Genomic DNA, 20,239 nt, shown 5'->3' on the forward strand with positions numbered 1-20,239 from the left:
TTAAATATTTAAAATTATTTCCTCCGCAGTAGAAGTACATTTCTTTAAGTTTTAAGTTACCGTCTATTTCTGTTGATGCTCATCGCTACTTAATCGGCTCTCACGGGACCCGCTATGATCCCCGCATAATAGACGGTTCGGCTTCATGAAATTGCTCTACTCGAATTAACGTTTCAGCTCCATGAATTTGCTCTACTCGAGTGCTTTTACTTTACGGACGCAAATGCGGCTTCTTTACTACAGTGCTGCAAGACATATTCTTTATTTTGACTTTACCACTTTCACTGATATAGAGTCTGCGACTCGCAATTGATTTGCTTTGTAATAAAATACGTGGCCGGCCCAGATACTTGTCAAGGTTTATTTCATAGCGGATCTAAGACAGAAGAATAAAGGATTAATTTAGACCACAATGTCCCACCGGTTGCAGTACGCGCGATTGTGTCTAACCCGAAGTACCTGCATTTACTACAATTTGAAGACTGATTATTTGGCTTTTCTTCATGAATGTCACAGATAAAGTATTTGACATCAAAGCACAAAACGTCATCTACTTCACACAAATTCAAGACGATGTATAAAGTTGTCTTGTGAAGCGTGAGTTGGTCGCAAAAATCATGTTTATGCTGCTAAGTACGAGAAACTACTGCTTATGTTCCTACGCAGACGAGCAACATGATTTATGGGTCAAATCGTACGTTCCTTCCCATCTTTGATGTGCGGCTTACTTATTTACTCGTAGGTAGTCAGATTCCTGTCTCTCACCCCAGCTTGGGACTATTTAACGTTTGTTCCATGAAGGACACGAAATTTGGAAGAACCGAAAATGGTGGCACAATCCGAAGTGGTCGTCTCACAAGGCACAGTCAGTCGACCAAAGATCATGAGCTGCACAAGACTCTTACCTCGCAATTGCCACATGCATCTCAGCAAGGCGATGTCTAGCGCTGGTCCGAGTGGGCGAGCAGCGACGCAGCCTGATGAAAGGTAGCTCATGACCTGTTCAGGCCACCGGGTCAGAGACTCGAACGGCTTTGCTAGTCATAGACCGACGAGAACAGCTTGAAGTGCATCTTCAAGGGACTGCGCTTTATGAGGGAGACTCTGAGCTGCTTGTGCATGAGCAGGGGGGAATGGAGTTGAACTTTGAGATGACTTAATGAATGCAATGCAAAGATGGAGACCGCAAATCGAGCCTGCCTATCTGAGTTGAGGTATAATACAAGCACGATTGTATGCCATAGAAAGAGGGAGCCGGAGAGGGAGTATTTGGGGAAAGTGTCGTCTTGGTGGGAGGAGGATGGTTGATAGTCAAACGTGATGCTGGTACGAAATGGCTGCTGGGGGCACAGCAACTGGCTGTTGCGGCTGGACTAGTCGGTGTCCATGCCCATGGTCATACCAGAGTTGCCAGCACCAACAAGGGCGGATTTCGGCTTCGCAGAGTTGGCCTTGACCTTGATCTTTTCGCTGGAGGTAGAGGCAGTGTTTTTGGCAGCGTTGATTGAGGCACGGAGATGAGCGTTGCGGTGGACAAGGAGACGGTCGGCCTCCTTCGCCTTTGCCTTGACACCTGCTTTGGCCATGCGAGCCTTGTAAAAGGCGATCTCCCTGCGCGTCTTGATCTCCTGGATGCGCTTCATGGCAACGAGGGTGGTGGCGACGAGCTCGCGGTCGTAGCGAACGGGGACGTTGCGCTTCTTTTCGAATTCGAGAGTTGAGTCGACGGTCATCTCCTTGCCGTTCGCCTTGCGGAAAGCCTTGGTCCAGCGCACCTTTCGTGGGTTGCGCTTCAACTTGTAGTTCTTGTGGCATTTGGATTTGCAAAATTTGAAGATCTTTGCATCGTTGCGAACAAAGGTGATGCCCTTGCCCGGGTAGCAGGGGGCAGAGCAGAAGAAGCAATGTTCGATCCTCATGGCGGAAAGTGGAGATTGTTATCTCGAGAGAGGGAGAGGGAATGTGTGATTCTTTGAAGGCGGATGATCGAAGGCCGTGGCTGTGGAACTTGATTCGACCGAAGGGTGGCGGGCACGCAACAATGACAAGGTTGTCGTTGTTGTTGGCGTGCTTGAGAGAGTGTTGCGGAAAAGCCGAGCCCAGTTGCTATACGTACGATTAATTGCTGCAACTAAACGACGATTGTGTACTGGGTTGAATTGGTGACCACAGGGTTGGTAGGTGGTGGTAGTGGTGGTGGTGGTGGTGAGAGTAAGATCGACTGAAAGTAGAACAGGGTTCGACCAACTTTGACTGACGAAGTGCCACTCTAAAATTTCAAATCTTCTTCCCTAAGATGGAAAAAAAGGAGAGGAGAGAATTTTGCTGAGAGCGATCAGATTTCGGAAGTCGGCTCTCCCGCTGATACTGATCGGGCAATCCCCGAATCGGCTGGCTGAGTTGAATCGATTTCGAGTTGGAATTCTCGAAATGCAAATGCGCCTTCTTGTGTCGGGCGAGCCATCTGATCATTGGTTCACTCGTACCATCACCACCACCATCGCCACCACCATCGCCGAGGGGTCATCGTGCGCGACACGGGATGAATGTGCCACTCACACTGCACCACCATGGTGCGGGACCAAGCTCACACTCATCTCACCGTCCGTTGATCACACAGCAACGCCTGGTCGGCGCTTCGAGTTCCATTCCCGCCGACTTTATCCACAACGAGTTTAGCTTCGAGCAGCACATCAAGGACAGTCTCAACGTCAAGCTGGACAACGACGCGCAGCTATGTCCAGATTACTCGGAGAGGCTGCAGTGTCCTCGCGGTGCCTCATGTCCACGTCGACATGTCAAGCCGAGCCATCTCAACTTTCTGCCGCAAGGGTCGACAGCGCTACGTGATCCCAACAAGCGCACCGTCTGCAAGCATTGGCTTCGAGGACTGTGTAAGAAGGGCGACCAGTGCGACTACTTGCACGAATACGATATGCGAAGGATCCCCGAATGTAGATTTTACGCCACGTTTGGATTCTGCAACAGCGGCGATGACTGCCTCTATCTTCACGTTGACCCCGCCATCAAGAGGAGGGAGTGCGAAAAGTACAATCGAGGCTTCTGTCCCAAAGGCCCCCTCTGCGCCAAGAAGCACATTCGTCGCGTTGCATGTCCGCTCTACCTCACTGGTTTCTGCCCACAGGGGCTCGAGTGCCCACGCGGACACATCAAGAGTACACCACCCTCGAGCGCATCACGGTCCAATTCACCTATCCTCACACATCGACCCTTGACAGCGGCAGAAGCGTTTGGCATGGGAGGAGGTCGCGGCGACGAGTATGCAGACGGCGGAGGGATGCAGAGGAATCGTGCTCCGCCTGGACGTTATGGAATGCCGGCTGGAGCAGGGTTCGCTGCACGTGGTGATGATGCGGCAGGACGCGCACCCATGGGCTACGGCAACAATACGAACACCATGCCAAGAAGGCCCAACAACGGATTCGGCCCCCAATCGCAGGGAGCACAAGACGGAGGACGTCCTGGATGGCGAAAGGATCTGTCCGAAGTGCTCTGCTTCAAATGCGGAGAGATGGGTCATTTTGCCAACACGTGTCCCAACCCAGCACTTCCAGGCAATCGTGGAGGCGTCGAGCGTGGCCCAGGAGGCCAACAACGTCAAAGAGATCGACCGCGACCATACTAGCCGTCGAAGCTATCATTCCTTTCATCTGTTCACCATCGTTCAACACATCCAATTGTACTTTTACTCGTTTGCACACACAATATGATCCAACAACGCACTGGACACCATCCTACCGCCAGTCTGTATCGTTGCAACGTCGAATTTCGACGGCCAAAATCCCCCGCAAATCACAACCCCACTTATGGCTCAGCTGAGAGAGAAACAAACGAAATTCAATTTCGGCGAGAGTGTGTATGTGTTGCGTGAGAGAGAAGGAGAGCGAGGGAGAATTATTATAACCTGGAGTGCGCATCTTCCGTCGGGTATTCCGCATGCGAGCGCATGGTCTCCTCGGAGCAGCATCCGAATGCGCTTTAGCTTTTTTGAAATCACTCATCGTTCCGATCCTTCATCATACTCTCGACTCAGCCTTTTGTGCCACCACCACCTCATCCTCGACTCTCGGTCACGGAAAATAGCCACCTCGCTTGGGTACAGATGGCGAAGCTGCGTCTCGAGCTTTGAGCGCATCGACGCTCCAGCTAGCTGCAACCGACCGGCGTTTATTACCACCACCCCTCTCGCTCGACTCAAGATGCCCGCGGATAGGAACGCACAGCAGCAACATCACCCTCATCGCCATGATGAGCTCGCCGCCGTTGACGCCAAGATCCCACCCAAACAAACAGCGAGGCGTAGAGCATATGCAAAACGAAGCTGCCTCAAATGTCGCGAGAAGAAGGCAAGATGCGAGCTACCAGACGAAAGTCTCAATGTCCCCTCTTCCATGACGCCACTGACCAACGATTTGGCCTGTCATCGATGCAAGGTTCTCTCGCTCGATTGCGTTGTATGGGACGGTGACCGCAAACGAAGGCCGAGGGTGTCCTCTCCCGGTTCGGCTCTCGAAGGTAATCTAGGGAAGTGGCCATCTACCATCACCAGCACCACCGTCAAGGCCGAACCAAGTTCATCTCGTCTACCCTCATCTCCACCTCGTAGTCCTGGATCGTTAGAGCAACTCGCCGCTGCTGCTGCTCGTCTGTCGGATCAACGATCCGCCTACCACGATGCTCCCGACTTGTCTCCCCATGCGGCCACGAGCTCCAACGATGCTGCCAGCTCTAGAGAAGCTGCCTCCACCCTCGCATCCGTCCAATTCTTCAACCCGGTCCCTGATGATGTCGTGACTCCCCACTCGGCCTCCTCTACGCCTTCAGCACGCGGACACGAACGGTCTTCCATGCATGCTTCCTCGTTGTCCACCCATTACAAGCCTCCTGCACCTGGCTCAGCACCCTCACCCAACAACTCGGCGACTTCGATTCCATCCATGTCTGCGAAAGTGCAGCCGCCCGGACGGACCTGGACCTCGCTTTGGAGACCTCTCTCGGTTCTCATCGACTACGCCGCTCAGCAACCTAGCTTCACTACTTATCTCGTCTCTCGCATCGACCGCAATCTTACCGACCTCGACATTCTCAACCTCATCCCACGCTCTACCCTCTCTTACCTCAAGCCTTTCCTCAAGCCCTACCTCCTCTGGCATCCGCATTTACCCGGCTTAGATCAGATGTACGCCGCCCATCGCAGGCGCCCCACCATCTCCAGCGCACTTCTCCTCAGCTCCTTGTGTCTCGTCTCTTGCCGTCACGCTATGCCCCTCAGCGATCCGTTGGCCGTCCAGCTCTCTACCCTTGTCGACCAACTCGGCACGCAGATCTTGCTCTCGACGCCAAGAGACATGTACACCGTCCAAGCACTCGAACTCCTCCTGGCACACGAACCTTCCCTCGTCGGAACCAGCGTCGCAGGATCCGCACAGGCAGAACGAGGCAACGGTCTGCTGGGCGAATCCCTGCTCGCTGCCGCTCTCACCATCGCTCGAGGCCTTGATCTTGACAAGGCCATCGATAGCGTTGTCGACCTTTGCCGTCGTCCCGGGCCCACGGACCCCAAGCAGGCGCAGCAACGCCGCGACTTGCTTGACAAGCACTTGGCCGGTGCCTCCCTGTGGCAGTCCTTGAGCATCTGGGAGGGCCACTTTTCCTTTGTTAACTCCACCGTTCGTCCCATTCAACTTAATGATCTCACAGCAAAGGCAGAAGCCATGGTGGCCATCGACAATGAAGGTCGCAAGATCGAGCGTCTGCATCGCGACCCCTTTCAATCCATCGAAAGCCGCTTCCCTGGTCTCGACGAAGATAGCGTCCTCCGCTCTGCCGGCCGCACGGGACTTGTCTACCGCCTCCAGGCTATGGCTCGCTTTCACGATACCATCGCGGGCATGTATCGCATTCTGGCTACTGCAACCAAACCGGAGCTTGACCCTCCTGCGTCGCTCATGCCAACGACACCAGAGACGCGCCAGCAAATCCTCGACTTGCTGTCCTCGTCGTCACAGCAGCAGCTCCTCTGGCAGGCCGCCAAAGCCCAAGCTTTTAGTCCCTTTGCAAGTGTGCGGCCCGCTCTCTTGCTCGAAGACTGGGCCACCATCGAGTCCTACTCGCTCCAGGAACTTTTGCCGTGCCTCGCCATCTGCGCTTTCATGACAGGCGAGCTCAATCATGGCTTTTCTGCCAACGAGATGGTCGACGCTCTTCGCTTCGATAGCAGTTTCACAAAGCACGGCGCCATCATCTCGGAGCGCAGAGATACCGAGACGCACAGCCTGCTTAGCGTGTTCAGCCTCTTTGATCGGGGTCTTGGCTATTCGCAACCCGACATTTTGACGAGAGGTGGCCCCGCTGCACAATCAAAGAAGCAGCGCGGCTCTCTCTGGATCGAAGCCACAGGCGCTCCGTTGCTGCTCACTACCGCCTTTGTCACTGATGGCTGCAAGACATTCCTCGAAAAGACCGCCTGCTCTCTGCACGGCTTCGACTTTCTTCCTGTCACCGTCGACATGCACATGTCCATGATGATCAACGCGCTCCACAGGCTCGACGAATGCGACCGAAACGAGTATCTGCCGCCTCTTCGGCCAAAGAGAAGTAGCATGCCGCCGCCACCCGCCGGCAGGCGTCTGCCCAGCCTCCCTCCTGATCTCACAGATCCCAAGGATCAAGCTACGCCCGGAAAGAGCATCTCGCAGATTGGCGTCCTGTTCATCGAAGAGATGGTGCAGGTCATGCAAAAGTGGAAGCTGGGTGCATCCTTACAGAGGGCCATGCCGCTGCAGTTTCGCCACTTGCTCACAAAGGCGTCAGCGCCGGCATCGTCTGCAGATGGCCAGTCTCAGCCAGTGTCGACTGACACGTCCGCGATGCCGGCTGATGTTCAACCGTCACCAAAGCCAAGCACGCAGCAATCTCACCAGCCTGACCCGACGATGCACCAGGACCATCAGGCTGCTTCAAATCACTTTGCTCCAAATCCGAGCAGTAACACCGCTGCCATCAATTTCAGCGATTACCAAGCACATCAAGGTCAGACTGCGTCGTTCCCTCAAAGCTTTCAACACAGCTTCGTGTCCGGCTTGCCACAACAGCAACAACAGCCGCCCAATCTCACTGCACCTTCGGGCGGTGGTCACGGAGGAATGTTTGATATTCCCATGTTTGACTTGTTCGGTTCTGCTTCGACCACCGACTGGGCCAACAACGTGCCCTGGTTCGATCCAGTCGATAATGGTGCCTCTGCCCCCGCTGCCTTGTCCTTGCCGAGCTTTGGCAATGGGCATGCTACATCGCAGTGGGGACAGTATTCACAACAACAACCGTTTCCGCCGCAGCCATCGTTGCCGTCGCCGCTGCAGAATACATGGCCCGCACCACAAAGGAAGCGGAGTTCGGACACTCTGCCTCCGCTCCAATATACATCGGCGCCGACGACACAGGCCAACACCGTGTACAACGCTGATTACGGCAGCTACTCTGGCTATCCCCTACCCACTTCAAGTTCGGCCGCTGGTCTTGGCAGTGTATATGGCGAGCAAAGCGATAGTGCACTAGGGCAGACCCAGCCTCAGTCAATTTCCAGTAATGGTGCGCATCATCATCATTACCGTCATCAGCAGCAGCATCATGCATTCCAGCAGCCTCCTCAGCAGCCTCCTCAGCAGCAGCCGCCTCCTCACCGGGCCCACTACAATGGAGATCATCACGGTGGCCGATAAATTACGACTTGTACTCTTACTCATGTTCAACTGTATTATACGTGTGCTGGTTCGGCTCACTTTAATCATCAAGTGATTCAGTCAGGCAAATACGCAGCGGGGAAAAGCATGCGCAATGGGATGCTCTGAAAATGACGAGAGCTGCTTCAACATGTCTGATGAAGGAAGCTCACTTTGACTCAACGAACTGAGTGTGCGCGTGAGGTTGTCTTCAAGACGCCTGATCACCGACGAGGAACGAAGAGGTCTGTGAGGTGTTGAGGCTCTGAATTGCATGAGAAATATGGGTATGTTGTCTGATATGATGACGGTGAAAAGCCATTGCGTCGTTGCAAGGCACGAATTACGAGTACAATATTTGAGCTCCGAATAGAGAGATAGATAAGTTATCAGATGGCATGGGGAAAGGGACGAGGGCATCACTCGTCTCGAACGCCAGGCTGAACGCTCTGCATCAGCGTTTCCACCTCCCACCTCAACCTGGTACACCACAGATCCAAGGGATGATCGCTCTTATCCTCGCCAAACGGATCCTCGATCTCGCTGCTGATCCCCTCCAACCCAATCAGCATCATGCTGAAGACGGCGGTGAAGGGGACGACCTTCCAACGAAGCTCGCCGACGAGCGCTAGCGGCAAGGTGAGCAGGTAGAAGAGGCAGGATTGCTTGAGGTGGATGGCGTAGATTAATGGAGTGGGAGTGGTGGAGATACGGAGCATAGACGAGGAGAGCGTGGAGAGGAGGAGGAGTTGAGTGTTGAGCAGCGAGAAACCGGCGGGGCCGAAATCGTCGAGCAGACCGGCGCGGCGGGTAGAGGCGAGGTAGACGTGGAGCTCGGCGAGGATGCGTTGCGGAAGGGAGACGGGGTGGTCGGGGGGAGAAGGCGCAAGCAGGGGTGACGTTTCTGAGTGTATTGCTTGTTCGACGTCGTTGTCATCATCACTGCGACGGCTGTTGCTGGTGTTGGGGTGCTTACCATCCACCGTGTCGGCTGGACGAATCCATTCCCGCGGCAAGACATCCTTCAAATCAGCCCAATCCGTACCCCTCTGCGCGCGCAACTCGTGCTTGACCGCAAACATGAATGCGATCAACAATCGCAGCGCTCGCTTCTTCCTCTGCAGCCTCCACTGCTTGCGCTCCACCTCCTTGTCCGTATCCACATTGACCCAGATTACAGTCGCTAAGCTGCGTGTAGTAGTGCTCGCATCCTGCCACAGCTTCCTACCCTCATACCACCGATCGTAGCTCGTACTGTTCCTGAAGACTAACAGCAAGCCCACGACCACCGACAGCGAGCTGGTTATCGAGAACGAGGTGGTCCATTGCTGCTCCCATACCAGATCCGCCGCTGCGATCACGGTCGCATACAGCGTCAAAAAGAGGACCGAGGGCAAGATGCGCGGTAGCACCGATCCAGAGACACGGAAACAGTCGAGCACAAACGACATGCGTGATAGTCGCGGTTTGGACTGCTCGAGTTGCTGTTGCGTCGTGTACTGGTGGAAGGCGGTCGATGCAAAGGACGAGGACGAGGTGGAGGTGGTCATGCTGGGATGCGGGGTCGTCATAGTGCGCGAGGTTCCAACCTCTAGCGGCTGGCCTTGATCGATAGAGGGGTCGTGGGATCGAGTAGTCGTTGCTAGATGGTCTTCAAGACGAAGCTGAGAGAAGGCAATATCAGGTGGTCTATCCACTTGAATTCAATGCGTGCGTGTTAGCAAAAGCTCGAATTCGTGAACCGTGCGTGCGTTGTCGGCGAGACCAACACTATTGCTGCAACTCGCTGGCAATTTGATTTTCTCCCAGAGATTGTTTTGTGAGCGAGCCGAGAGGGCCGTGTTGGCGCGTATCGAGATCTGACGTTCGCGATTGCGTCTCGCGTAGATGATGGAAACCCTCACAACGAACCCCAGAGCTTGAACGTCCTCCCCCATTCGCCACTCACGAGCATCTCGCCATCAGAGCTGATATCGACGCTCATGACCCTTCCACCGTCTCCACTGAGCGTGCGCAACAGCTGCCAGTCATCGGCGGACCAGATCCTCACCATGCCATCGTAGCCCGAGGTGGCGAGGTAGAGGCCATTTCGACTGATCTCGTGTTGTTCCTCTCCGTCTTGCGGCGCAAATGGCGACGTGCGATGCGAGAGAGAGCGGAAGAACCGAACGTCGGAAACGGACGACTTGTGCGCAGGGATGGTGTAGATGGATTTGAGCGCGCGCATGTCCCATATCCTCACGGTATCGTCGCCGCTGGCAGTGGCAAGCTGGTAGCCGTTGGGCGCAAAGTCGATCGAGAGAATCTCCTTGGCGTGACCGTCGAGCACCATGGCTGATCTGCCCGTGCGCGTGTCCCACACTCTACCGATAGCGTCGAGCCCACCACTGGCTACGAGTGCACCGTCGTCTTGAAACTCGACCGCGTAAACTTCCTTGCTGTGCCCTTCTTGAACAGTGAGGCATTGAGAGCTGGCGACATCCCACAGCCGCCACGTGCCGTCAAACGAGGCACTTGCCACGTAGTCGCCCGTTGGATGGAACGCCGTTCGTGCTACACGCGCCTCGTGGCCTTGCAACGTAGCCAAGGGCCGATCGCTGTCGAGGCTCCACAGGCAGACAGAAGCATCCCCAGCTCCAGAGACAAGGTTGACAGCCGCAGCATCTTGAGTCAAGGTCGCCTGCGGATGCCATGCTAAGCCCCCCACTTTGTCTGTATGCGCTCGCAGCGTACTCTTGTGGTTAGCACTGGGCACCTGCCAGAGCTTGATGCTGCCGGACCAACTGCCTGTTGCGAGCAGTTGCGAGCTGGGTGCGAACCGCGTCATTGATACGGGACGGTCGTCGCCAATCTGAGAGCCGAGGTTGGTGTAGGCCTTGATGGGCTCAAACACTTTGGAGCGCAATTTGACGATCGAGGCGAGTGGGACGGCGGCGTCTCGGCGTTGTACTGCAAGTCTGCGTTTGGCACGCTGGAGTGAAAAGCAAGCCATCTTGCGGCGTGCATCAACGACAGCGGGTGAGCCTTCGGTGTAGAACTCTTCGTCTTCCTGGTCGTCGTCGCCGCCTTCTGCTGAATCGCTATCGCTGTTTTGCTGTGAGTCGTGTGGAGTTGAGGTCGATGAAGGCTGCTGCTGCAGTTGTCGGGCAAGCAGCTGACGAAGACGTTCACGACGATCCATCTCGCGTTCGCCAAAGCAAGTGATGGGTTCGCCGAGTTGTCGCAATCGTAACCTCACTTTGGGGTCCGAGGTGGGGATGGCAAGGCTCCTGGCCAGCTTGCGCTGATCGAGTTGAGCGGACAAGGCGGCATCAGTGGCAGAATATGCGTTGGAGCGTGACGAGAGCAAGTCTTCGATGGTGACGCCTGACGTCGAGGCAACGTCGAGATCCATACTGTCGCGCGACGCCACCATGTTGACGGAACAGCTCAGTTGATTGGGCGGAATGGAACAAGCGATGTGACGGTTGAGAAGATCTGAGCTGATGATTATTCACAGCGGAGTTGGAAGCAAGCTGAAAGTGTAACAGCAGCAGCAGCAGCAGCAGCAGCAGCAGCAGCAGTCGAGTTGCCAAATTAATTCTAGCAAGATGCCCGAGTTCCGAGGTGAGAGAGGAACTTCGCCAAGAGAGCGCGCCAGTCAAACAGACACAAAAGAGCGAGAGCAACACGGGCAATTCACGCGTTTGTTCGGCACGTTGCCCGAATGGTCACTCAATCGGCACAGCCATGGTCTTGTCGCAGTCACACACTGAGTGCAATTCAAGCGCACAGCATTTCAACGATATGGTCTTGCGTCGGTTCGTACGTAACAAGTCGAACGAGCAAAGCTAGCTAGACTGGAAGAAGAAGAATGCAGAGTTGAACTGCAATTTTCTCGAGTCTGTATAGGAAGGAATTCTTGGGCTAAAATGACCGCGCGAGAGAGAGAGAGAGAGAGAGAGAGAGAGAGGGAGAGAAAAGAGAGCCAGCAGAGAACACTCTGCCTTTCCAGCAACTTGCTTTACCACCATCGCCTCATCCGACACAGAGACTGTGCTGTGTCTCGATCGCCAAAAGATGGACGCTTCAAAGGCTCAGTCCCTGCGTTCCCGTCGCAACGATGGAGCTGTCGCTGGCGACGAGGCGGCTGCTACTGCTCCCATCGTCCAAGCCAATCACATCAAGCACGACCACGACCACAACGATCTCTCGAAAAAACGCTTCGGTTCCCAGTTTGGCGCCATCTCCCCCGACGTCCATTCGCATTCAGCCGACACGGTCATCACTCTGGCCCTCTTTGTCCTTGCAGCCGCTCTGCGTTTCTACAGGATCTCGTTTCCGGATCAGGTGGTCTTCGACGAGGTGCACTTTGGCAAGTTTGCTGCCTACTACCTCCGTCGCGAATTCCACTTCGATGTTCATCCCCCACTCGCCAAACTTATCAACGCCTTTGCTGGCTACTTGGCTGGCTTCGACGGACATTTCGAATTCGATCAGATCGGCGACAAGTATCTCGAGAACAATGTCCCCTACGTTGGCATGCGTGCCGTCCCCGCCATAATCGGCAGTCTCCAAGTACCCCTGATCTACGCCATCATGCGACAAAGCGGATATGCTCCCGTCATTGGCGTTTTCAGTGCTGCTCTGCTGCTCTTCGACAATGCGCACATTGCACAGGATCGACTCATCCTCCTCGACGCTCCGCTCATCCTCTTCATGATGCTCAGCCTCTACTCGTACATTCGCTTCTATAAGCTTCGCTACAACGAGTTTTCCGCTCAATGGTGGGCTTGGCTCGTCGCTACGGGCGTCAACCTGGCTTTGACCATGAGCTGCAAGATGGTCGGGCTCTTCACTTTCATGACGATCGGCACTGCGGTGGCTTGGGATCTGTGGAAGCTGCTCGACATTCGACGCGGTCTCGAGATCGAGCATGTCGCACGTCACTTTTTCGCGCGCTTCTTTGCGCTCATCATCCTTCCCTTTGGCGTTTACCTGTTTTGGTTCTGGGTGCATTTCGCCATCCTCATCAGGAGCGGTCCCGGCGACGTTTTCATGAGCTCGCAATTCCAGCAGACGCTCACGGGCAACCCCATGCTCAGCAACGCCCGCGACATTCAGTATTTTGATGAGATCACTCTCGTGCACAAGAACACCAAGGCTATGCTCCATTCGCACGCCGAGAGATACCCGCTCAAGTACGACGATGGGCGCATCTCAAGCCAGGGCCAGCAGGTCACTGCCTATCCGCACAACGACACCAACAACATCTGGCAGATCGTCCCCACCAAACCCATTCCGGACGACGACGCCAAGGGACGCACCGTCCAGCACAAGGACACGATTCGACTGCTCCACATCAACACCAACACCTACCTGCTCACTCACGACGTTGCTTCCCCGCTGATGGCTACCAACGAAGAGTTCACCACCGTCCCCGCCAACGACACCTCGCGCTACGACGATACGCTGTTTGAGCTGTTCCTGGATGAAGCAGACGGCGCCGACAAATCGCTGAAGAGCCAAGCATCGTGGTTCCGACTGGTGCACAAGAACACGCGCGTCTGCATGTGGACCCACGGCGAGGCGCTCCCAGACTGGGGGTTCAATCAGCAAGAGGTCAACGGTAACAAGAATGCCGTAGACAAGACGTGTTTGTGGTACGTCAGCGAGTTGACGCCCAGCCCGGATAGCCCTGATCTGGAGGATCGTCTAAAGCCTTTGCCGCCTCGCAAAGTGGTCAAGATGAATTTCTTCAAGAAGTGGTTGGAGCTGCAGTTGCAGATGCTGCAGCAGAACGCTGGTTTGACGCAGAGCCATCCGTACGCTACGGGACCCATCAACTGGCCTTTCCTGCTGCAGGGCATTTCGTTCTGGACTCAGGATGAAGGGCAACACCAAATCTACATGATTGGCAACCTGGTTTCCTGGTGGGGCACCATCCTCAGCATTTCCATCTTTGTCGGAGTCTTGGGCGCCGATTTGCTCGCGCGTCGTCGAGGCATCTACCCCATCCCCAGCGCCGTGCGGAACCGACTGCACAACTCGACCGGCTTTTTCGTGATGGCCTGGGCGTGCCACTATGTGCCGTTCTTCCTCATGTCGCGGCAGCTGTTCATCCACCACTACCTGCCGGCGCACGTGTGCGCATGCTTGGTGGCAGGAGGCGTGCTCAACTTTGTCGCGAGCGAGACGATCCAGTTTCCGATTTCCAAGCCGGGACCGCTGCTTACGGCGCAACACTACAGGCCTCGGATGGACAATGTGGTGCCCAGACAGGCGAGGGCGGTGATGGGCGTGTTGGTGGCTGCGCTGGTGGTGTGCTTTTGGTGGTTGAGTCCGTTGACATACGGTACGCCCGGGTTGACGACGGCCGAGGTGCATATGAGGAGGCTGCTTCCCTCGTGGACGCTGCATTTTGCCAAGTGATGACGAGCCGAGCTTTGCCGGCATCAATACGTTGTAAGCATTCGAACGAACATACATTAAAAAAAGACAATGAATTGCACAACCAAGGACAAACAGAAAACAGCCGAACGAATGTAATGCTACTCCAACCTCTCGTCGCCATCTCCTTCTCGGATCGTGGTGAAATTGAGCGTCTCGACATTGCCTCTTCCCTTGATCTCAGACTGGATCAGCTCGTTGATGGTCTTGAGCGCACCGGGGTCAATAAATGCAATCAACTCCCACTCGTCGGACCAGTCCTCATCTTCGACTTTGTCGGTGAGCGGGAGCAATTTGTCTTTGAGCTTCTTGCCGTCCTTGTTGGGCATGGTGATGCGGACGCGCATGCGTGCCCGTTCGATAGGGATGGTTTGCTTTTCTTGGAGTAGCCGGATGACGTCTAAAGCCTGTTTTGGAGGAAGAGGTGAGTTAGTGGAACAGTAGCATCGAAAGCGGTGTGCGGTGGGTTTGCTTGGTTACTTACCTGTTGTTTGGCGCTTCTGGCGGGTTTGACCGAGTAGTGAACGTCGTGCATGGCTTTCTCGATCATGCCGACAGTATACGGTCGTTGACTGCCTGGATCGACACACTTCTCAGCCACCTGCGTCGCGATGTCCTTCCAGGTGTTGGACAATTCGTGCTGCCTCTCTTTGTCCCCGACCTGCAACTCTCCCTTTTTCAAAATCTCTTGCAAGATCTTGGGGATCTCGGTGGTGCCAAACGCCTTTTGCAAATCATCCGATGGCGCCACTTGACCCTTGCTGACATTGACAAAGACGTTTTCGATCTGCACGACTTCGTCCAAGTCGGTTTCGACGCCGGTTCGCCATTCGCGCACCTTGTTCTTGTAGCAGGCGATCTCGAAGCGTTTGCCTGCCTTGCGTAAACGCACGACTGACACGTTTGTGAGTTTGATCTGGTTGGCCGGCTGAAAGACGGGCATGGTGATTGGCGCTACTAGGGTGGCCAGATGGTGGCATGCAGATCAATCGAAAGGCTCAGTTTTGGGAGAAACAAAGCGATTTTTGGAAGGCGAGAAGGAGTGGAACAGAGTGGAGGCTGGTGTCATGCTTAGTCAGCTTGCGGTCGAGAAAACAGCCCGAGTGGCCAAACCTCACAGTATTGGACCCTGACAGACAGCTGAGACCTCCTCATCAACGACCACCACTACAGAGATCCAATCGCCGACAATGGGAGCCGAATCCAAAGAGAATCTGCTGCAGCATGACCTCGAGTCCGGCGTCGCATCACCGTCGTCATCCAATCGCACTGCCTCGTTCTGCCTACCACCACTGGCACTGCTTCGACGCAAGAAGCTTCTCGTGGTACTCTTGCTTTTGCCCACAGTCTATTTCCTGCTTCTCTATAACGGAACTGCCAGCTCACCCTTCGACACGCAGGCGGGCACACGCATGCTCGATGCGCTGCACAACGCATCGCCCGCCATTAACGAGCTTGTGGGCAAGTTCCCCGGAGTTGCACCAGCTCACCACTACGACGATGCACACATCGACAAAGATGGACACCTGCACAACGCTTTGCTCGACACGATGCATGTGGAAGGCACTACCGAGCTGACGGCTCTCAAGAACAAGCTCGAACATGATCCGGCCACGGCGGGGGCGTTAACGAGCAGTAACAAGGGCGTGGATCTGGCGCTGCAGCTCAACGAGATGTCCAAGTTCGATGCGCGCGACGAAAGCGTGTTGCTGCTGCTGCTCGCACTGCAGATGAAGGATTACAAAGTAGGAGACGACTGGCAGGAAGTGTACTTTGATCGTACGCCTCTAGCACAGGGAGTGTTTGCCCAGCTCAACTCGGGTCCGGATAACAAGTTCACGCAGCTGCTCGCCAAAGTGGGTCTACCCAAGAACGCCATCTCGCCCGAGTTCTCGATCCTCAACGACGCACACCAAGTCTACCTGCTTTCGCGCAAGGATTGGGTGAGCAAGGTGCGCCCTTCGCTCGGCCTGACCGTGTTCAGCAAGAGCTACTGTCCCTACAGCAAAAAGGCAAAGACGCTGCTCACCTCGCTGAACGCCTCGTATACCGTGTACGAGGTGGACACAAGGCCAGATGCACAAGAGCTGCAAGCGCTGCTGGCCAAGCTGACGGGACATACGACGTTCCCGACTGTGCTTGCGAGGGATCGGCTGTTGGGCGGCAACGACGATGTGCAGGATCTGCATTCGATTCATGCGTTGAAGAGCATCCTCGAGTCGGTGGGTGCCTTGTAGAGCAGCTGTACCTTTTGTTTAAGTAAATGATACCCTGTGGCCTACTTTTCTCGCTTGTGAATGTTGCCGTTGTCTAAGAGTGTGTGATTGTCAATGATGGTGTGCCAGAAGAGGATGACGAGCGAGCATCTATTGATCGCAATACAGTAAGATAAAGAAGAAGACGAGAAAATTGAGGCTTCAAAAATCAACGCAAATAAAAAGCGAATATCGGCTCATTGCCGTCATGGTCGTCGTCTTGCCTTTTCACCACCACCATCACCACCCCCACTATCGCTGCTAACCGCCAACAATGAGCTCGCCCGAAGCAGGACCCAGCACTGCGCCTGCACAAGCACCGCCAGTTTTCAAAAAACGCGGCAAATTAACGGGCGCCGCCACATCCCGCATCTCTCGCAGCGTCATCGATGACGAGCAGCCACCTCCCACCTCCCTCCATCACGGAGCAGGGCAAGAAGCAGCACGCGACGACGACGACGACGACGAGCAACATCAGATCTCTGTGCAGGACCTGATCGCACTCCGGTCGCTCTCGCGCAAACCGACGGGGATCGAGCTGGAGCGACTCAACCAGGGCGAGAAGAAGAAGCGCAAGACGGCGCAGCCAACGGCACAATCACAGACGCAGGAAGAGCGGTGGGCACAGCAGATGAAGCGCGGGGGATTAGTAGGCAACAATGGCTCGTCTACACCAATAGCGGCGGCGGCGGCAGCAGCAGACGGAGAAGGAGGAGACAGCGACGACGAAGCAAGCAGTGGCAAACCGCGCCGTTTGGTTCGCAAGAACAACTTCCAGCTCGAAACGGGCACCGTCGACGTCGACAAGCACATGATGGCCTACATCGAGTCCGAGATGGCCAAGCGCACTGGAGCTTCCTCCACCTCCACCACCGCCATCGAAGCATCCACGATCCAAAGCGCACTCGCCAACCCGCACGACCAACTCTACACGCTCGCCGAAGAGTACCGCCAGCTGCAGCGCTCGCTGCAACCGCAACAAACCCAGGAAGAACGCGAAGGCAACGTTGCGCTCTCGGCCGCCATGCTCACCTCGATCCCCGAAGTCGACCTCGGCATTGATAGTAGAATGAAAACCATCCAGCAGACCGAAGCGGCCAAACGCAGCCTCCTCGCCAAAACACACCCGACAAATGGCGGCTTGGCCGACGACGAGGCGTTTGCAAGTGCGCGCTTCCAGTATGCCAGGCCCAGGCCGAATGCGGATGCGACAAGGAACGGTGGCGAGAGGAAGCACATGGCCACGGACCAGGCCGTATTGGATCGATTCAAGAAGCGACAGCGCAACTTTCGTTAGCGGTTTCATAGCAAATGGCGAGATGCATTTCACTCAATGTATAACTTAGTGCGGGTCTACATTGTGTCTGGGGTCGCGACGGGGAAGATTATGCTCAGAAGCCCGCACGCCTAGCAGCTCTCGGCGCGAGTGCGCGCATGTCCTCAACATGAGCGCGCCACACCTCGAGCGCCGTGCCCTTGCTACCGCCGCCGTGTTCGGGTCTGTACGGCTTGCTATCGGCGACGCATTTCGTCTCGGCCTCGCTGGGCAGCTTGCCCTCCAGCATATACTTGCGGACAATGTCGACCACACACGCGCTCAGATCCCTCGAGGAGTGGCTGAATGCATCGAGCGCGACCAGCCTTGCGTTGTCGCTACCCATCTCGTGCAGCAGCCGCCTGCCGTTGCGCAAGGGTGTAGCGGGATCGTACGTTTCTGCGATGAGGAGCACGGGGTTGGACAGCGTATGGTTGAGGTCCCCCCGGAAGACTTCCCTTGGAGGTGCGAAAGTCGAATTCCAGTGGCGACAGGGGAGGATGTCGTAGAAGCGTGAGTTGCCGCCGATTTCCGATTGACGCACCATGCGGTGCCACAGGTCGAGGTACCACGATTCACCGTTGGTGCGCACATCGTAGCCGGGCGGGAGCGGCGCATAGTACTGGTCTGAGCAGATGACGAGCAACCCGAGTTCGTCTGACGAATGGCGTGTCGGCGTCGAGGGGAGTGAGGGGTTGTACTCCCACGAGTTGTCCAGGAACAGCGAGACGAGCGTCGAGTTGCCCTGAAGGAGTTCGTAGAAGGCCGTGGCGAGCGGCGGCCAGGTCGAGGCAGCGTAGAGTGCCTCGTAGATCAGCTCGATCACCGAGCTGTATGTGATGAGGATGGGGCCCGAGGTGTCTGTGTACCCGGGAATGGGTCGCTCGACGAGTTTGGCGAATAGATCGTCCATGGTCGAGATCAGCGAGTCCTTTGTGGGCAGTGTGGAGGAACTGTGCAAAGGTTTGGCGAGATCGCAATGCTCGACACCAGCAGCGACGCATTCGCCCAAGAACCCGTCGTGGAACGAAGCCGTAATGTTGTCCAGTGCGTCCGTACCAAAGGTACCTAAGGAAGTCTGATACCCTTTCACCATCTCGGTTCCATCGAGTGCGAGGCGACCGACGTTGTCGGGGAACATGTTGGCGTAGACCTGCCCAATGCCCGTTCCATAACTGACAAAGTAGCCATCCAACACGGTCTGACCCAGAGCCTTCCTCAGCTCGTCCAGATCCCTCGCGACAAATGCGGTGGACAGCATTGTGGTCACATCGCCATATTTACGCTGACATGCCTTGAATATCGCCTCGTTCATCGCGTCGGTCACGAGCATGGCCTCTGCCTCGCATCCGCCGCCTCGCGCAAGGATCGCTGCGAGTAGAGCGCATATCGATCGCGGTCTGCGTCGTAGGGGAAACAGCTGATCGACGGCTGCGAGGCATTCACCCCACGCGGATCCCAGCCGAACACATCGAACGTCGAGTCCGTGTACATGGCAGAGAACTTCTCCGCTTTGCGCCAGACGAGGGAGGAGCCCGATCCGCCCGGTCCGCCTGGTTCGACGACGAGGATACGCTTCGACGGTCCACGCGGCGAGTGCTGCAACTTGGTCACTGCCAAACGCGCAATGCGGGGGTCGGAGGTGTTGGTGTAATCGAGTGGCACATCGAGCCATCCACACAGATACAGCCCGCCGGAGCTGGAGGCATTGCGACTGCTGCTGCTGTTGGCCCACGACCAGTGCGACGGGTCCGCGTCATACAGTCTCGCCCACGCTTCGACGGGGCGTGGGTCGTCCAGCGCAGGAGGCACTGTCGCGTTGGTGCACGGCAGGAAACGAAACGCATCGTCTACCTTGGGGAAATGCCCCCATCCTCTGCGTCCTGAATCTGGATGCGCAGGGTGTTGACGGATGCGATGCGGCGAGACAATGTCGTCCAGGTGGTACAGCGTCAGAAATGCTACCAGGGCGAGGGTCAACTTGATCTGCCATGAAATGCTGCGTTTCGCGGACCGATAAGCGACCGCGCTCGCCGCGGGTAGAAGTGGCGCTTTCCGACCCATTGCTGCTGCTGCTGCTGTGAGTAGATGGTGGTTATGATGATGGTGAATGTGTAGCAAGGTGCGAGTTGTAGTACCATTCGGTTGGCTGTCACCCGCCCCTTTTTTTCGCGCACAGTGCTGAACCCTGCGGGAAAGATGGGATCAAGGCGGCTCGTGCGCGTCGAGAACGCTTGCAGAGTGTGCGAGGAGCTGTCCAACAAGGCACTGACTGCCCCGCTTCGCTTTCTTTCCCACGCTAAGTTGGAGGAGCATCCCACCAAATTCATGCTTCGACACAGCCTTGGCGTAGTCGATATCATGCGCTGTACCACTCTCGCAGACCCGCCAGTCAACGTGTTGTACAGAACACGTTATACTGACAAGCTGATGTGCTGTACAGTACAATACAGTACAGTACAGTACAGTACAGTACAGTACAGTACAGTACAGTACAG

General features: G+C 55.7%; 11 protein-coding genes across 11 annotated transcripts; 5 read left to right on the forward strand and 6 right to left on the reverse strand.

Moving 5' to 3' along the window:
• Nucleotides 1-1,373: 1,373 nt before the first annotated feature.
• On the reverse strand, nt 1,374-1,919 carry EX895_003165 (uncharacterized protein; the record flags this gene model as incomplete). The annotated part of the gene is made up of 1 exon (XM_029883763.1): nt 1,374-1,919. One exon carries the CDS (start codon nt 1,917-1,919, stop codon nt 1,374-1,376), a length of 546 nt encoding a protein of 181 aa, XP_029740054.1.
• Nucleotides 1,920-2,542: 623 nt separating this feature from the next.
• Nucleotides 2,543-3,646, forward strand: EX895_003166 (uncharacterized protein; the record flags this gene model as incomplete). The annotated part of the gene is made up of 1 exon (XM_029883764.1): nt 2,543-3,646. The coding sequence occupies one exon, from the start codon at nt 2,543-2,545 to the stop codon at nt 3,644-3,646; it is 1,104 nt and encodes a 367-aa protein (XP_029740055.1).
• A 574-nt stretch (nt 3,647-4,220) lies between these two features.
• EX895_003167 (uncharacterized protein) lies at nt 4,221-7,742 on the forward strand (the record flags this gene model as incomplete). The annotated part of the gene is made up of 1 exon (XM_029883765.1): nt 4,221-7,742. One exon carries the CDS (start codon nt 4,221-4,223, stop codon nt 7,740-7,742), a length of 3,522 nt encoding a protein of 1,173 aa, XP_029740056.1.
• Nucleotides 7,743-8,161: 419 nt separating this feature from the next.
• EX895_003168 (uncharacterized protein) lies at nt 8,162-9,313 on the reverse strand (the record flags this gene model as incomplete). The annotated part of the gene is made up of 1 exon (XM_029883766.1): nt 8,162-9,313. One exon carries the CDS (start codon nt 9,311-9,313, stop codon nt 8,162-8,164), a length of 1,152 nt encoding a protein of 383 aa, XP_029740057.1.
• A 329-nt stretch (nt 9,314-9,642) lies between these two features.
• On the reverse strand, nt 9,643-11,157 carry EX895_003169 (uncharacterized protein; the record flags this gene model as incomplete). Its single annotated transcript, XM_029883767.1, has 1 exon — nt 9,643-11,157. The coding sequence occupies one exon, from the start codon at nt 11,155-11,157 to the stop codon at nt 9,643-9,645; it is 1,515 nt and encodes a 504-aa protein (XP_029740058.1).
• Nucleotides 11,158-11,801: 644 nt separating this feature from the next.
• On the forward strand, nt 11,802-14,153 carry EX895_003170 (uncharacterized protein; the record flags this gene model as incomplete). The annotated part of the gene is made up of 1 exon (XM_029883768.1): nt 11,802-14,153. The coding sequence occupies one exon, from the start codon at nt 11,802-11,804 to the stop codon at nt 14,151-14,153; it is 2,352 nt and encodes a 783-aa protein (XP_029740059.1).
• Nucleotides 14,154-14,272: 119 nt separating this feature from the next.
• EX895_003171 (uncharacterized protein) lies at nt 14,273-15,114 on the reverse strand (the record flags this gene model as incomplete). The annotated part of the gene is made up of 2 exons (XM_029883769.1): nt 14,273-14,578; nt 14,656-15,114. 2 exons carry the CDS (start codon nt 15,112-15,114, stop codon nt 14,273-14,275), a joined length of 765 nt encoding a protein of 254 aa, XP_029740060.1.
• Nucleotides 15,115-15,361: 247 nt separating this feature from the next.
• EX895_003172 (uncharacterized protein) lies at nt 15,362-16,408 on the forward strand (the record flags this gene model as incomplete). Its single annotated transcript, XM_029883770.1, has 1 exon — nt 15,362-16,408. The coding sequence occupies one exon, from the start codon at nt 15,362-15,364 to the stop codon at nt 16,406-16,408; it is 1,047 nt and encodes a 348-aa protein (XP_029740061.1).
• A 292-nt stretch (nt 16,409-16,700) lies between these two features.
• EX895_003173 (uncharacterized protein) lies at nt 16,701-17,723 on the forward strand (the record flags this gene model as incomplete). The annotated part of the gene is made up of 1 exon (XM_029883771.1): nt 16,701-17,723. One exon carries the CDS (start codon nt 16,701-16,703, stop codon nt 17,721-17,723), a length of 1,023 nt encoding a protein of 340 aa, XP_029740062.1.
• Nucleotides 17,724-17,817: 94 nt separating this feature from the next.
• On the reverse strand, nt 17,818-19,002 carry EX895_003174 (uncharacterized protein; the record flags this gene model as incomplete). The annotated part of the gene is made up of 1 exon (XM_029883772.1): nt 17,818-19,002. The coding sequence occupies one exon, from the start codon at nt 19,000-19,002 to the stop codon at nt 17,818-17,820; it is 1,185 nt and encodes a 394-aa protein (XP_029740063.1).
• Nucleotides 19,003-19,064: 62 nt separating this feature from the next.
• Nucleotides 19,065-19,805, reverse strand: EX895_003175 (uncharacterized protein; the record flags this gene model as incomplete). The annotated part of the gene is made up of 1 exon (XM_029883773.1): nt 19,065-19,805. One exon carries the CDS (start codon nt 19,803-19,805, stop codon nt 19,065-19,067), a length of 741 nt encoding a protein of 246 aa, XP_029740064.1.
• Between the last annotated feature and the right edge of the window lie 434 nt (nt 19,806-20,239).

The sequence above is a fragment of the Sporisorium graminicola genome, chromosome SGRAM_19 (genome assembly GCF_005498985.1).
Source record: "Sporisorium graminicola strain CBS 10092 chromosome SGRAM_19, whole genome shotgun sequence".
Classification (NCBI taxonomy): Eukaryota; Fungi; Basidiomycota; class Ustilaginomycetes; order Ustilaginales; family Ustilaginaceae; genus Sporisorium; species Sporisorium graminicola.